Source organism: Macaca fascicularis, chromosome 15 (genome assembly GCF_037993035.2).
Source record: "Macaca fascicularis isolate 582-1 chromosome 15, T2T-MFA8v1.1".
Classification (NCBI taxonomy): Eukaryota; Metazoa; Chordata; class Mammalia; order Primates; family Cercopithecidae; genus Macaca; species Macaca fascicularis.
This window is the reverse complement of record NC_088389.1, coordinates 100,745,385-100,760,896: the sequence shown is the minus strand read 5'-3', so window position 1 is coordinate 100,760,896 and position 15,512 is coordinate 100,745,385. Positions and strand designations below refer to the sequence as shown.

The 15,512-nt window shown below is 44.3% G+C and overlaps 1 protein-coding gene across 2 annotated transcripts in view; it reads right to left on the bottom strand.

Moving 5' to 3' along the window:
* Nucleotides 1-15,215, bottom strand: part of MAMDC2 (MAM domain containing 2) — a 177,494-nt gene extending 162,279 nt beyond the window's left edge. For both annotated transcript variants that reach the window (XM_005581898.5, XM_045373130.2), the window contains exons 1-2: nucleotides 14,832-15,215; nucleotides 14,372-14,485 (exon numbers count right to left, since the gene is read on the bottom strand). In XM_005581898.5, coding sequence (XP_005581955.1) covers nucleotides 14,372-14,485; nucleotides 14,832-14,865 — 148 coding nt within the window. In that variant the 5' untranslated portion in view covers nucleotides 14,866-15,215. The remainder of the gene's footprint in view (nucleotides 1-14,371; nucleotides 14,486-14,831) is intronic.
* Nucleotides 15,216-15,512: the final 297 nt, after the last annotated feature.

The following is a 15,512-nucleotide window of genomic DNA, read 5'->3' as shown; positions in this document are numbered from 1 at the left end:
GTTAGTCACTCACATCAGAACTCAAGTAGAAAAGTTTCTTGCCTCAAAGTGCAGCAGAAAAGAAATGAATGTTGAAATTGCTGTATCCCTCACAGAAAGCAGGCAGGAGCCAGGGTATCTGTTACAAAATATAGCCATGCTGCCTAGGATCTTGAAGACCTGCAGGCTTCAGTCTGTCTCACCTGTCTCAACCATAAAATGGGTATAAAAATAGGACCCACCCTCACCAGGCCCTTGGGAGGTGATATATTATTAATTAAACTAATTAATAATATAAAACACTGAGAATAATATATACCCAAAAGAAATCACTCCATATCTATTTTTATAACTATTATTATTTCTATCACAAGGACGCTTTGAGACCCCATGTCAAGACAGGATGTAAACAGAGAGGTGACAAAGCAGAATGCTTATGTTCTCAGTCTTCAGACATAAACCTAGGTTAAATTCCAGGCTCCACCAATAACGTGCTCTATGGCTTTGGGAATGTTAAAAAAATTCTAAATCCCAATTTCTTCATCTGTGAAGAGCATCTTCTTCATTGGGGGATTATAAGAATTAAATGAGATGATGCATATCATGCACTTAGCACAGTGTTTGGTGATAATTGCTCAATAATTGTTCAATAAAATAATTGTCATTATTCATATTCCTATTGAATCTTCAAGTTCAATGCCAACATGCCTACGCAGTGCCCTATAAATGCTTGCATTTACAAAGAAATTCTTTGGTCTTTGAGCTTATTTTCAGCAACTCTGAAATGAAATCTGAGGATAAAATTTTTAAATGATTATCAAGGTATCCACTTTCAAATATTTAAATAAAACATCCCAGGCATCATCCTTAGCTCCCAGCTGAGGGTACTGGATGGCAAGTCCTTCTGCAGCACACCTGGTGGTTTGTGATGGAAACTTAAAGGAGAATGAAACGAAATCTCAGATGGTCTCTCTCTAGGCTTTTTCCTTTGTCAATGTCTCTAGGGAAAAGTCTTTAAATCACTTGAGTCTAAAACCCTGTGCCTTTTGTGCATGACTGTGATACACTGCACATTAGGATGGAAATAATGGCAAATATTATCTATTTTTCCAAGACCAATTAATTTTCTAAGAATTCTTAGACTACTAGGCTAATATTGTGCTCAGCAAGAGATCGCTCATAAATGTGTCCAAACTTATTTAATGACAGGAATATGCTTCCAAAAGTACAAATGACTTCCTAATAACCATCTTGACAAATTAAAGGGGTTAATTAAAAATATAAACAACTTTGCACCCTTTTCGTCTTCCAGCAGTTTTTATTGTGAGTAGCTGAGTTTGTGGAGAGACAAGAGGCTTGAGGAATATTCTAAGGCAACTGGGCTGTCTGCTTTCAGCTGTTACACATATAGGTCACCCTCATCCTCTCTCAAAAGCTGCGTAATAGCATACTTGATAGGCAAGAGGGCCACTTGGATCAAACTTGATCATGACAGAAACTAAGACATCGTTGGTAATTATTGATATGTTCTTTAATAGGGGATGGTGTAAAAACCTGGGATTGATTTCTGACAGCAGAATTTTCTTTTGAATTCAATACTCTTTAAAGCAACAGTCCCCGAACTTCTTGGCACCAGGGACTGGTTTGTGGAAGACAATTTTCCCACAAACCAGGGGGTGGGAGGATGCTTTTAGAATGATTCAAGCACATTACATTTATTGTGCACTTTATTTCTATTATTATTCATTGTAATATATAATGTAATGATTATATAATTCACCATAACATGGAATCAGTGGGTTCCCTGAGCTTGTTTTCCTGCAACTAGAAAGTTGCATCTAGGGCCGGGCACAGTGGCTCATGCCTGTAATCCCAGCACTTTGGGAGGCCGAGGCAGGCGGATCACGAGGTCAGGAGATCAAGACCATCCTGGCTAACATGGTGAAACCCTGTCTCTACTAAAAATACAAAAAAAAAAAAAAAAAAAAAAAAAAAAAAAAAATTAGCCGGGCGTGGTAACAAGTGCCTGTAGTCCCAGCTACTCAGGGGGCTGAGGCATGAGAATGTCCTGAACCTGGGAGGCAGAGCTTGCAGTGAGCCCAGGTCGCGCCACTGCACTCCAGCCTGGGCAACAGAGTGAGACTCCTTCTCAAAAAAGTAAAATAAAATAAAATAAAAAGAAAAGGAAGTTGCATCTAGGGGTGATGGGAGGCAGTGACAGATCACCAGGCATTAGATTCTGATTCTCATAAGGAGCAGCAACCTAGATCCCTTACCTGCGCAATTTACTTAGGGTTCCCATTCCTATGAGAATCTAATGCCGCTGCTGATCTGGTAGGAGGTGGAGCTCAGGAGGTAATGCAAGTGATGGGGAGTGGCTGCAAATACAGATGAAGCCTCACTTGCTTGCCCACTGCTCACCTCCTGCTGTGTGACTGGGCTCCTGGTATCTGGAACTGATCTGTGGCCTGGGGGTTGGGGGTTGGGACCCCCTGCTGTAAAGCAAGTACTCTAAGTCCTAGTCCACAAGCCCAAGAGAAAATGAATCACACCTTGTGCCAATACAATGCATCTTCAGATGTGTTATCCCCAATATCACTTATCCTGTATTATGCAATATTCAGTATAGAACTATGTATAAGTAGTTTAACTATTTTATATTGACAACATAAGTTGACAACAAAGATACTAAAGTTTAACTCACATTTTCCTCATCAGAATTTATGAAAAAGAAAAAAGATTTTTAGAAACAACAGTGGGATTTCAGATGGCTGTTGCCAATTTTCAGGATTTATAATGGAAAACCAGAGTTTCTTTCCATAGAGCTTATACTTTAAAGTTAGCTAATATAGGATCAAAATATACTTCAAAAGAAAATTCTCCAACAGTCTACCCTATTATTCACTTTTAATAAAGTCACAGAAATAGAAGAAATCTGTAGACATTTAGAAAACTTGCTGAGTTACAGCTTTGGATTAGATTGTTTTGGTTATAAAATATTGGTAAATGAAGGAGTCAGCTCCTCACCGAAGCAAAAGCATATTAAAGTCATCCTCTTTATAAGCATAGCCCCAAATAACACTTCAGCTCTCCTTGGCAGTGAGGCAAAAGTTTTTCAAATAAGGAATGGAAATTTCTCTAAGTGTCTAGCAAAGTTATATATCACAGGACTGTATAGAAACATTGCCATTCTGTTAAGAGTAATAGAATGAAGAAGTACCAAAATTCTTGTCTAGAAGGGCAACCAGCTTGCAAAAGCACATTTATTTGTGTACTCTCTCAATTCTTTCACAGTAGGAATAGATGAACTTAAAGTTTAGGAATACTCCTTAAGACTGCCAAAGTATTTTAGGTCAAGCTATAAAATTTCCCTGAAGTTCTCTTCCAAGATTATGCTGAGGACTGAGAGGAGAATCCTTCAAATGGTTCCAAGAGCAAACTCTAATCTGTTATGGAAAAGAAATTAGTAAAAACCACAGTTCCCTGTCTCTACTTGATGTCTTACAAAGGCTCGCCACTGCCCGGGAGATGCACTAGTTGTAGCTGGGGCCTAGAACTCAGGGAAGGAGTTGTAATGTTGGGACATCATCAACATTGATGATGGGGGCAGAGGTTCCCCATCTTCTGTAGAGAAGCATATGGGTTGCAAGTCTGACTTTCTTGGTGTTGACCTCTGGAAGAACAAAGGCATCATCCAACTCCAAGTGAATTAGGACCACATGAAGTTCAAGCCAGGTGAGTTTGGCTTGATATCCCCACTCTCCCACCTCCAACTGAGTTGCTTTGGGCACATTATCCTAATCTGTCTGTGTCTCACACTTTCTCATCTGTAAAATACTGATAATAACCACCTTCAAGATTGTTGTGAAAGTTAAAGATGATGAAAGTAAATCTGCTTGGCAGGCACTATTAAATGCTCCCTATAGATCACAGACCCGGGCTGCATAGGAAGCTATTGCATGACTATCTCATTAAGTTTCACTGAGCACGTCTCACTGGGAACTACTTTGAAATAGAACATATTATACAGTAATATTTGCATAGAACTAAAACATTCTCCTGCAGCTTATAAAAGACTTTTTTTTTGTGTTGTTTTGTTTTTTTAAAGAGACAGGGTCTCGCTAAGTCTCCAGGAGTGGTCTTGAACTCCTGACCTTAGAGTGACAGTCCTCCACCTCATCCTCCCAAAGTACTAGGATTACAGGGATGAGCTACTATGCCTGGCCTTGGTTTTGGTTTTTAATGAGTAAGTTCCAGGGCACATCATAATTACCACAGATTCAGCCCAAGCTCCTACTTCCCTTGTATTTACAGTAGAAATAAAATTTCACACATTTGAAGCTGACACTCCAGTGCCCACGAGCCACTCAGTGGAGGGTACTTGGAATTACATGGGACAAAGGAATTCCTAGGCTCTTAGGGTTTCTGAACCATCAAAGTGGAACTTGGATCTAATCCAGAGCTAGCAAAGAAGCCCCCCTCTTTTCAATCTTCTTTCTTTGCTGGTCCCTTCCCCTCACTATAGAAACAAGCTCAAGTCTCCCCTTCCTAAAACAAAACAAAACAAAACAAAAATAAAAACTTTCATCTCAAAGTTTCTTTGTAGGTACGGTTGAAGCCCTTTCTTCTCACATCTAAACTTTTTTTGCTGAGAAGTCTCTACCAACTATTGACATTTCCCATTTGTTCTTCCACCCTACTGCATGGGGCGCCACTGATCACATCCTCCTTTTGAAATTCCTAACTCCTTTGCTTCTACAATCTTTCACTTTCCTAATTCTCCTCATACATACCCAGTTCCTTCTGTTTCTTTCATGTCCCCATCTCCTTCCTACACCTAATCCTTAAATGTGAGCTCAAGGCATCTTTCTTAGTCTCCTGCTGTTATTACTTTATTCATTCTCCTTGGGTGATATCGTCTCTGCTCATAATTTTAACCACTGCCTTTCTGCTGAAGGTTACCATAGTCCTGCCCAGACTATACCTGACCTTTAGATTCTTACATGAATGCCCTGCTCGAAATCTCCACTTGGATGTGTCCCAGGCAGCTCAGAACTGATCATATCTTTTTCTATCCTAAGCATGAAGTTCCTCTTGAAACTCTCCCAACTGTTGGCACCATCAACCAAACAGCTGCCCAAACTAGAAATTTCAGAGTCACTCTTCCTCTGACTCATTACTCCTATCCATCATTATCAGTACTCAAGCCCTACCAACTTAATCCCCTTTAAGTTGCTTTATTTACCCCTTGCCTTTCATGCCTAACACCTCTGCCCTAATTCAGGCCCTCGTAATCTCTTCCTTAGATCTATGGGTAGCCTCCTAATTAGCCTCCCCATTGGCAATTCTGTCTGCCTCAAATTGAGGGAGCCTCCTCACAGCTACTGAATGAACAGGCAGGTCCAGCAGTGAAGTAACAAATGTCCAGTGATAAAGTCACACAAATGCCTCTTCCAGAAGTACCTTGCCTACACCTTGCATCTCTGTATTACTCTTGCCCAAATGTTGCTCTCTATTCTTCCTGTTGATTGTGAGAGCTAACTGATAACCTTCCAATACCTCCTTCACTCCTTGATCAAATGAAAAGCCTTGACTAGCACACAATTCCTTTTACTTTCTACCACAATTATGGGTTTTTGTTTCCTCTACTGGCCTAGGGCCACCACCAAGGGCAGGGACCATGACTGTGAACCCTATGGACCATGTACTCATGTACTATGTCCTCCAACTACTAACATAGAACCTGATGGATAGTAGACACTTAGATGCTTGTTCACAGTGTGAATAGTCTGCAGTAGCTTTTTCTGTAAAACATATTATTTATTCATGATGCAGTGAAATTATGGTAATGATGCCACTTGTTTTATTATCTTATTCTTAGCCTCAGAATCCCATAAAACACATGCAAATTTCTCACAAAGTAGAGAAAGCAAATATTCTGGAAGATCTCACTGACTTGCAAACCTGATCCTCTGCTTTCTCCATTTGTCATAACCATATATGAGAACTTCTTCCCAGAGCAGACAAATATCCTTATGTGCTTTTAAACATCAAGGTGGGTACTATGGACATCTCATAACCGAGTGCCTCAGAAACACCCACTCTCCATTGCTAGTTCAAAGTCTGGTCATCCTTTGCCAAAAAATACTTTCCAGACCCAGCAGCGCCACTCTCAAGGTTGCATTGTGATTGTTTGTGATGGCAGAGAGTCAAGGGACTTAGGCAGCTCTGATGGGTAAATAATCCAATAGCTTTTTGTCCATTGGCAAGTTAGGGATGAAACAGGCCATGTACTGGTGAGACAAGCTGTAATACTGCTTTGCTGTTATATTTGGAATTTACAACACAAGCCTTCAAACTCTTTGAAGTCTCATGGTAGGAAGGATTATTAAACACAACCTCTTTTACTACAGGAAAAAAATGTTAAGCGTTTTAATTTTTTTTCTATCAATCTCAACAATGACTTTAGAGATTGGTTAAATTCAAAGTGTTTGTTGATGCCACATATTGTCAGGCATTGTAAGGAGGATGTAATTCCTGTTCTCAGAGACATAACAGTCTGATGAGGTGACAGGGTGGAGACTCTTATCAGGAGATGCCAATAAGAAGACTTACACAGTGGAAAGTGAAGAGAGCCATGGGAAGGGAGGGTTTCCATCCGGAAAAGTTATGGCATGTTTTAAGAAACAGCTGGACCTTAAAGCATAGGTGGGACCTAAATAGATGAGCATGAGATGGGAGAATAGAAAAGCAGCATTATACAGTTAAAGAGAACTTTGCAAATAGAACAAGAAGCAAGTGAGTAAAGGGCGTGTTGAATGAACAGCACATTAGAGATTAATGGGAGGGAAGAGGAGAAACATAATTTGGAGCAAACTGTGAAGGGCCCTGAATGCCAAACAAGGCATTTTGCACATTAGCCTGTGGGTAATTGCTAATCATCAAAAGATTCTTAAGATGAGAGCATTTCTTCTTTCTTACATCTGGAGAAGCTGGGGAGTTGAAAGCCATTCCAATACACATTTCTCAACCATGTACACACATCAGAATCACCTGGGGAGTCTGTCAGTGTGTGTTGTTTTTAACAATGCCAAGTCTGGTCCCATTTATGGACAAAGAAATCAGAATCTCTTGGAGTAAGACCTGGATATAGCTTTAAAATATTTTTTTTTACCTGTTTTAATTTCCAGCCAGGGCTGAGAACCATTGCATAGGTGAAACTATATCTATCTATCTAGATAGGTAAATATACATTAAATAGATGGATATGTAATCAAACACTCCAAGAACCTAGACCTGAATGCATAACTACATTTATATGATTTAGTTAGTTAAGAAAAACATAAGAAAAATTGAAGGAGAGTGCTGGGATAGTTGTTAGACATGAAAATCAGGGTTGACCAACAAGGACGTCCAAGACAAGTTTAACTACCTTCTAGCTCCACTTATTGGGATACCCATCACCTCTACTAACATAAATGGATTTCACTCAACTTCTTCAAAACCTAATATTGTTTGATAAGAGACAGAAGTAAGACTGATGCTGGGGTGATCTACCAAAGAGGTTCTGTTATTTTAAGAACCAAAATTTTTAAATGAATATTACACTCCAAGATACAAGTTACCAAAACATGGTAATTATAGGCTAAAAGATTTGAAGATGGCAACAAAAGCATAAAGTCCTCTGACAAAAATTATTTTTTTCCTCCCCACATATTAGCTGACTTCTGCAATTATGGGAAGGGAAACATCCTAAAAATTCCCAGGTGTCTTATTAGGGATCAGGCCAGGATTTGGGTAGCCACTTCCCATTCAGCAACTCTAATTTGAGTAGGGAGGAAACCAGATGGGGTGTTGGTCTTCATAAGGAGGAGACTGCCCAAACACAGCTTACATCCACAGAAGCCAGTAGAGGCAGGGATTAGCAGGCAGATATTACCACCCCAGGTGAGTTAAATCTCAAGTGGAGGGGTCAGGCAAGGGAACTCAAGAACCCAGACTGATTGACAGGAAGGCCAAGGGTTAGGATCTTGTCCAAGAACCTAGGAGAGAGAGATCACAGAAGGCACCAGCGCCATCACTAATGGAGCTGTTTGATGCTGAGGCACTAGCAGGCTGGGATGGGAGAATAATGAAGCAGGAAGCAAAGCATTCTTGGCAACAACCAACAATTTATAGAGAAAAACGTGTCATCTGCTGGGAGAGACTATATACTAAGTGTTAAACTCAGTGTTATTACTTTATATCCACACCTTGTTCAGCCACACAAAAGTGAGATGAGGCTCCAGTGCTTAAACTAGAGCCAAATGATATGAAAAATAAGGTTCTTTCTCTGGTTGGAATGAAGAGTAGATGGCATAACTATAAGCAAAAGAAAACTACACTCTCCTTAGCTCCCCAAAAGCTCTTTTGGAAAGCTGTCTGAATTAGAAAAACTAATGTTTCTTTATAAAGTTTATGATGTTGATAAAAGACATATCAAGTAAGAGTAAGAATAACATCAGGTTACATGTATAAAGTGCTCACTCTGTGTTAAATGTATTAATGTATATAGTCTTCACAACAATGTCATGTGATAGGTACTTTTACTGTCTCAATTTTATACCCAAGGAAACTGAGACATAGAGAGGATAAATAACTTTCCCAAGACCACACAGCTTGAAAGGGCAGAGCCTGGATTCTAATCCAAGTTACCCAGCTTCAGAGCTTATATTAACCACGAGGCTTAAGCCATTCTTCATGATAAGGAACTACCTTTAAAGGGGCAGAATGAACCAGGAGCACATAGGAAAATGCTTAAGGATATGTTCGTGATCTAATACATTCATTTAACAGGTTCTTTCATTCAACAAATATCTACGGAGCACCTGGTATGTGCCAGGCCCCTTTCTACAGGCTGAAGATCGCAGACAGGTGGGATCCCTATACATCTGAAAGAGTGAATACATGTTACATGGTATGGCATAAAATGTAGTGTTTGTGGCTTTGGTAGGCTCCAAACACTGCATCTTTGGAATCTGAGTTCTTCCACATGTCTGAAATATAATTAGCTCTCTGATGAAGAGTTTCCAACACAACAAAGTTTCAGAGTTTAGAACCCAAAGTGGAGACAGGGATTTTTCCTCCAATGCTGGAGGAAAAAGAACTGGTGGAGAGCCAAGGAGCTGAGGCCCTGTCCAAGGGCTGCCTGACTTGGTCCGTGTATGAGGAGGCTGCACTGGACGACCTCCAAGGCCCAGCTCTAGGATCTGGGTTCCCAGGAAGCAAGGCAGAAGCAAGGCTGCCCTCAGACACAGCACAGCACAGCCATGCTCAACCTGACAGCGGTCACAGCCAGGGCAGCAGCAGGAAATGGCATGTGATACTGCCAGGGTAACTAGGTCACATTTCTGGAGTCGACCATCTCTCCCAGAGGGTGTCAAGGAACAGCCCTGATTCGTGCCGATTTCCAGCCCCCATACAATGTGAGGATTGTACTTCTGCTTAGAGAGCTCTAAGAACAACCTGCAGACATAACGCAGGACCAAGTAGCCCCACGCAGATGAGCATAACTCGTCCCTGGCCTTCTGAACTTTGTGATGTCAGGGTGGGATGCTGAATCAGCCCTCCGAAGTCAGGAAAGGAGTCTGCAGGAAGGAGAAGACTGGCTGTCCTCTCCCAGGAACTTGGGATCCTTGCCAGATTTGTGGCTCCAGCCCCAAGAAATATCAGGCAGGATTCATCACTGTTAATAATAACTGGCACATGACTGAGTGCAGAACTGAAACGCAGATGGCCAAGGAGCCAAGAGTGTCCTTAAAAGAGAAGGGACAAGTTTGGGTGAAGGAAGAAGGTATCAGAGAGAGAAACACACATGTATTTACACGTGATTTCGGGACATTCTACCGTGCCCCCACCCCACCCCTTTGTGATGCCCAACCCTGTAGCCCACTTGCCTGCCTCAGATGCTATCACTCACTCCTGGATACAAAAGCCATCCAGCCTTTTTCTGTATTAGGCGATTTCTCAAGCCCTGACTCCTACTATGGAAAAACAATGTAGGTCTTCTCTATAACAAATACTTTCATTTTCTCTTTTTACCTCCTCTTCACCTGAGACATCTCTGCAGCTACTTTCTTCTTCCAGGTAGCTGAGTGTTCCAAACTCCTAATTAAGGGGTAACACCTAGACTTGGCTTCCCCCTGCCTCAGCTCCTTGAGAGGCTTCCTCACAGAGTTCAGTTAAAGGTGCTAAGCCACGATGTCCAAAAATGAGAATGAAGCCAAAATCCACTCAATGATTCTTCTGAATTGTGCCTGTTTGGATGCGAGGCCAACTGCATGGTCTCCAAGAATCCTCAGGGCAAAGGGCCTCTGCCCCCGCAGCTGGCATCAGGAAAATGGAATAAGCAGCCTGGATTTCAGCTGAGGACCACTGCTCAAAGGGGTTCCCAGATCCTCTGAGCTGTGAATAAAGATGATTTTTTTTTACAGGATAACTGAATGGAGAAAGATTTTCACAGGATAAAATGGATCCCTAGCGGGGCACAGTGGCTCACACCTGTAATCCCAGTACTTTGGGAGGCCGAGGCGGGTGGATCACCTGCGGTCAGGAATTCAAGACCAGCCTGGCCAACATGGTGAAACGCCATCTCTACTGAAAATACAAAAATTAGCCTGGGATGGTGGCACATGCCTCCTGAGTAGGTGGGACTACAAGTGCATGCCCCAGCTACTCGAGAGGCTGAGGCAAGAGAATCACTTGAACCTGAGAGGTGAAGTTTGCAGTGACCCGAGGTCACGCCATTGGACTCCAGCCTGGGCAACAGAGTGAGACTCCTTCTCAAAAAAACAAAACAAAAAACAAACAAAACCAGATGACTTCTTTGCTGGATTCAGTTCAAACTTAAGATTTAGAAGTGAGTTCTAATTTGAGTCTGATAATATCACTTCCCTTGACAAGTTAGGGAAAATTAAAATATTCTACAAAAAGAATAGAGGGAGATCAAGAAAACAGGACAACCATTGGCAAAATGAGAAAGTAGACAAAACCGGGTTTCAGTGCCCGATCCCCTGTACTAGTGCACCTGGCGTTCCCTGGGGGAACCTGCCATTGAAATAAATAACCCAAGCCAACACAATGCCTGGTCAAAACTTACCTATTCTGTGCCCAGTGGAGATAAAGCATATTTTAAAGTGGCCATGAAATAGAGACACTGGAACTGTAATCAGGGATATCTAGGGACTTAATACTCCAAATCAAAGGCGTGAACCTCAGATACTATTTCAGGCAGCAAACGAGATATTTAGAGACAAGGCGACTTTTCCAACTACCTCCAGATTTGATTCTCCTGTGATGAAATCCTAATTTGCAGATTTGTGTCCCAACTAACCTCCCTTCTCTGGCCTCTTGCATTGTTCTCTCCACTATAAACTAACCTACTGACCATGGACATATAAGAAGTGCATCCGGCACATATGTTTATTGCAGCACTATTTACAACAGCAAAGACTTGGAACCAACCCAAATGCCCATCAATGATAGACTGGATAAAGAAAATGTAGCACATATACACCATGGAATACTATGCAGCAACACAAAAGAGTGAGTTTACGTCCTTTGCAGGGACATGGATGAAGCTGGAAGCCATCATTCTCAGCAAACTAACACAGGAACAGAAAACCAAATACCTCATGTTCTCACTCATAAGTGGGAGTTGAACAGTGAGAACACATGGACACGCAAGGGGAACTTCACACACCAGGGTCTGTCGGGGGTGGGGGATAAGGGGAGGGAGAGCATTAGGACAAATGCCCAAAGCATGTGGGGTTAAAACCTAGATGATGGGTTGATAGGTGGAGCAAACCACCATGTCACATATATAGTGGTGTAACAAACCTGCACGTTCTGCGCATGTATCCCATAACTTAAAGAAAAAAAAAGTTCATCTGGGCAAAAGTCTCTGAAACCCACTACTTTCTATGGTGGAACTAGTACATGAAGGTGAATGGAACCAGTTTCAAAGGGTTTCTGCAGCAAGAAGTGCATTTGCAGAGAAGTTTGTGAACAGCTTGCCAAATTTCAGCCTGGAAGAATTTTATTATCTTTAATTTACCAACCTAGAAATGGGCTTATAAGGGAAATTCTTAGTGATGTCTTCTTAGCAGGCAACCGTAGCAACTGCCACACACCTACCTCACTGCCCTGGAGCCTGGAGTACATCGTTACGTCCAAGTTCTGGCCTTTGAAAAACTGAAGCTGAAACAACTGGAGCGTAACCTGCCTGCTCCACCCTGGAGTGCTCAGAGGAGAATAAATTAACTTCCCCCAGCCAACCCAGTAGTCCCAGTCCTGAGCTGGAAAGCAGTAGCTGTTAGAAAGAATGCAGAAAGCAAAGCCACAGTGCCTTCATTATACTATTAAACTGTAATCACCTTTTTCTATAAGCGTCTTCCTGTTTTCCCTGAAGGGGGATGGTTTAACTGCCGTGCTAGGGCAGAGGTGCCAACTCAGCAGAGAGACTTCCTGTGGGTCTGGGAGGCAGTTGTGTTAAGCATGCTGTGGCATGCCCACTGACCAGAGGCAGGCTGTGAGGGGGCCCCCCATCCTGACAGAGGGCCAGAGGCAGGGGCTCAGAGACTAACTAAGGCTCCTGGCTTAAGGAATGATGTTGATTTCCTTTTCTCAGGGCCAGCACTAGGATGAGGCAAGCCAAGTGCTTAGGGAACAAGACTTAAGGAGCTGTTCACTCTCGAGTCCTGCAAGTAGCTCCTTCGCCCTACTCAGAGTCAACAACAGCACAGGTTGTGTGTGTGTGTACATGTACTGTGGAAGTCGGCAGTTCTCAAAGTGTGGTCCCGAGACCAGCATCATCAGCATCACCTGGGAACTTGTTAGAAATTCTCAGTCCCCCTGAATCAGACACTCGGGGAGTGGGGCCCAGCAATCTGTGTCTTACAAGCCCACCAGGTGACTCTGATGCAGCTGAGGTCTGAGAAGCCCCGTGCTGGAGAAGAGTGTTCTCCAAAGCCAGTCTCGTGGCATTTCTAAGGCCATCTCCCACAATGCTTCCATACAGCCAGTATAGGGAAAGGGTGAGTGGTGAGATTACAGAGACTTTCCTAAAGCCATCAGCAAGACAGGAATCCCTCGAATAATAAACCAGGAATTGCTTTTTCCCAGCCACTCCTAAGTAGACTGTAGTAGTCAAGACTTGGCAATAAAGATGGAGATTACTACTGAACCAGTTCCTTCCTGTTTCTTCCTAACTAGACACTTAGAGTTAGCCACTCAGTGACACTGTGATGTGGACTAGCCATTTGAATATTCTATGGCTGAGATTCCTTCCTCTGTAAAATGGGTCCAACATCACCTACCTGTGAGGGTCAGAGGAGCTAATGTATGCAGAACCCTGAGTAAAGGCCTGGGGCAGAGTAAGCTGTGGTGACAGTTCATACATCTAACCAGGGGTTCTGGACTCCATCCTCCCCCAGGCAGCCAGGTGGGAGGATCTGGGACCTGAGGGCAATTGAGTGGGGAAGGAGGTGAGCTGGTTTCATCTAGGGTACTATGTTTTTTAAAGAAGGCTATTTTCCAATCCAAATAGTCTGTGGGCAGCAGGTTTCACTGGTGGTCACAAAAGAGAGAGAGAGAAAGGAAAGGAGAAGGGATACCCAGTGCCGCCTGCTATTGGGTACTGAGAACCACACTTAAAAAAAAAAAAAAAAAAAAAAAAAAAAAAAAAAAAAAACCTATATGAAGGCAAGAAGACACTTCAGAAGACCCCACATTTCAACTTTGTCCGGGACCCAAACAGTATAGAGTAGTAAGACAATGCCCACCAGTGAGACAGGGACCCCAGGCATTTGGCAGTGTACATGGTTTCTTTTGTCCAGGGCAGGATTATAAACACGAGTGTGAGGATGAAATCATGCAGCAAAAAACGCTGTCAGGATTAAGGCAGACCTGATGTCTTAGCACTGAGGTCCCATCACAGAATTGTGGAACCTTTTCTGCAAAGCTGAAGGAGAGCTAGTCCCATCCAACTTTTCCCAACTCACAGACATGTCTCCTGAGGACCAGAAAGGTTGCTGGCCTGCAGAGGGCACATAGCTGGTGGGGAACAATCATTAGCTGTGCTCAGTTTCTCCCTTCCATTAAGGAGTGCTGGGGTGAGACGCAAATTTTAAGCTTCTACCCATAGGCCAGGTAAACAAAGGGCTGCCTCCCGCCCGCCCCGTGCCTGCTTCGGCCATCCCTTGCAGCACAGCTGAGGGCCTGAAGGAGGATCCATGACTCACACTTTTCTTGCCGCGGGGAATTAACTCCAAGATAACAGTACCAATGTGGGAAAAAAAGCAAGCCATCAAGGAAGAAAGTTCACCTCGCGCCCCTCTCCACTGAGCCCCCTTACCTTCCTCATTTAAAATCCACGGCAGAAAGGCCAACACGGAGTCAAAGCTGCAAGTGCTCTCTTCAAAGGCGCAGGACCCAGCGGGCAGGTCGAGGGCACCGGCGAGCTGCAGGGCTGCGGGCACAAAGCGAGTTTCAGTTCGAGCTCCCCCCAGGAGCGTTTGAACCAACTCGGGGGACCCCAGGGGGACTACCTGGTGAAAGTAGGGGAAAGACGAGCGGGAGGGGGTGGGAGAGGGATGCAGTACCTGTCCCCCAGCATCCCCGGGCCCCTCCGCTGAGCGACCCCACGCCCACCCCCACCCCACGCTTGGCCAGCGGAGGGAGTTAGCGGCTGCGGAGGATCGGGAGGCGCCCTCGGATGGCCCAGCCCAGCACGATGAGCCGGGCCCCCGGGGGCAGCAAAAGCGGAGGCGAGTAGTCAGAGCGTCTCCGGGGTTGTCCCGGGGTCCCGGCCTTACCTTGCAACGCCAGGAGGACGCCCCTTAACAGCATGGTCGCGTTTCAGGGAGGATGACTAGGAAGAGGTGCAAGTTGCCAGCCCCCTGGGACAGGCTGCTCCTAGTGAAAGGGATCGTGGGAGGCGGGGGCGCCGGGGACCCGGGAAGGGAGAAGTCGAGAGGTAAAGCTTGTGCTCTGAGCTGCCCAACTTTGCAGAGCGGCTCCCGGAGCTGAGTGGTTTGCTGGAAGGTGCCCGAATGGAGAGCGCCAGCGCCCCGGCGCTGAGCAGCAGCCTCAGGTCAGACCGCGGCCCAGCTGGTCCTGGGCGACGGTGGGGCTGGACAGGGAGGAGACAACTGCACACTTTGAAAGGCCAGCCACGACTGGCTGGGAGAGGAGAGGTCGGCCAGCAGTGCCTTCGCTCAGGATTTTAAAGCTTGGGACCAGAGCCCTTGCAGACACTTGGAAGGGGCAGGCCTTCCAGGAGTCCCTCCGCTGGGTTGGGACCGGAGGCGCCCGCCCCGCCCAGCCGCGGTGGGAACTCGCTTATTTCTGGGGACAGCTTCCCTGCATCTGGCATGTCAGTCCCGCAGGGCTGGCCCTAATTTTAACTTCTTCTCCCCAGAATGAAGGAGGGTGGAATTCTCCTAGGACAGCCTGGAGGAAAATTTGGAAACGGTTGGGTGGAATAAGCTTTATAT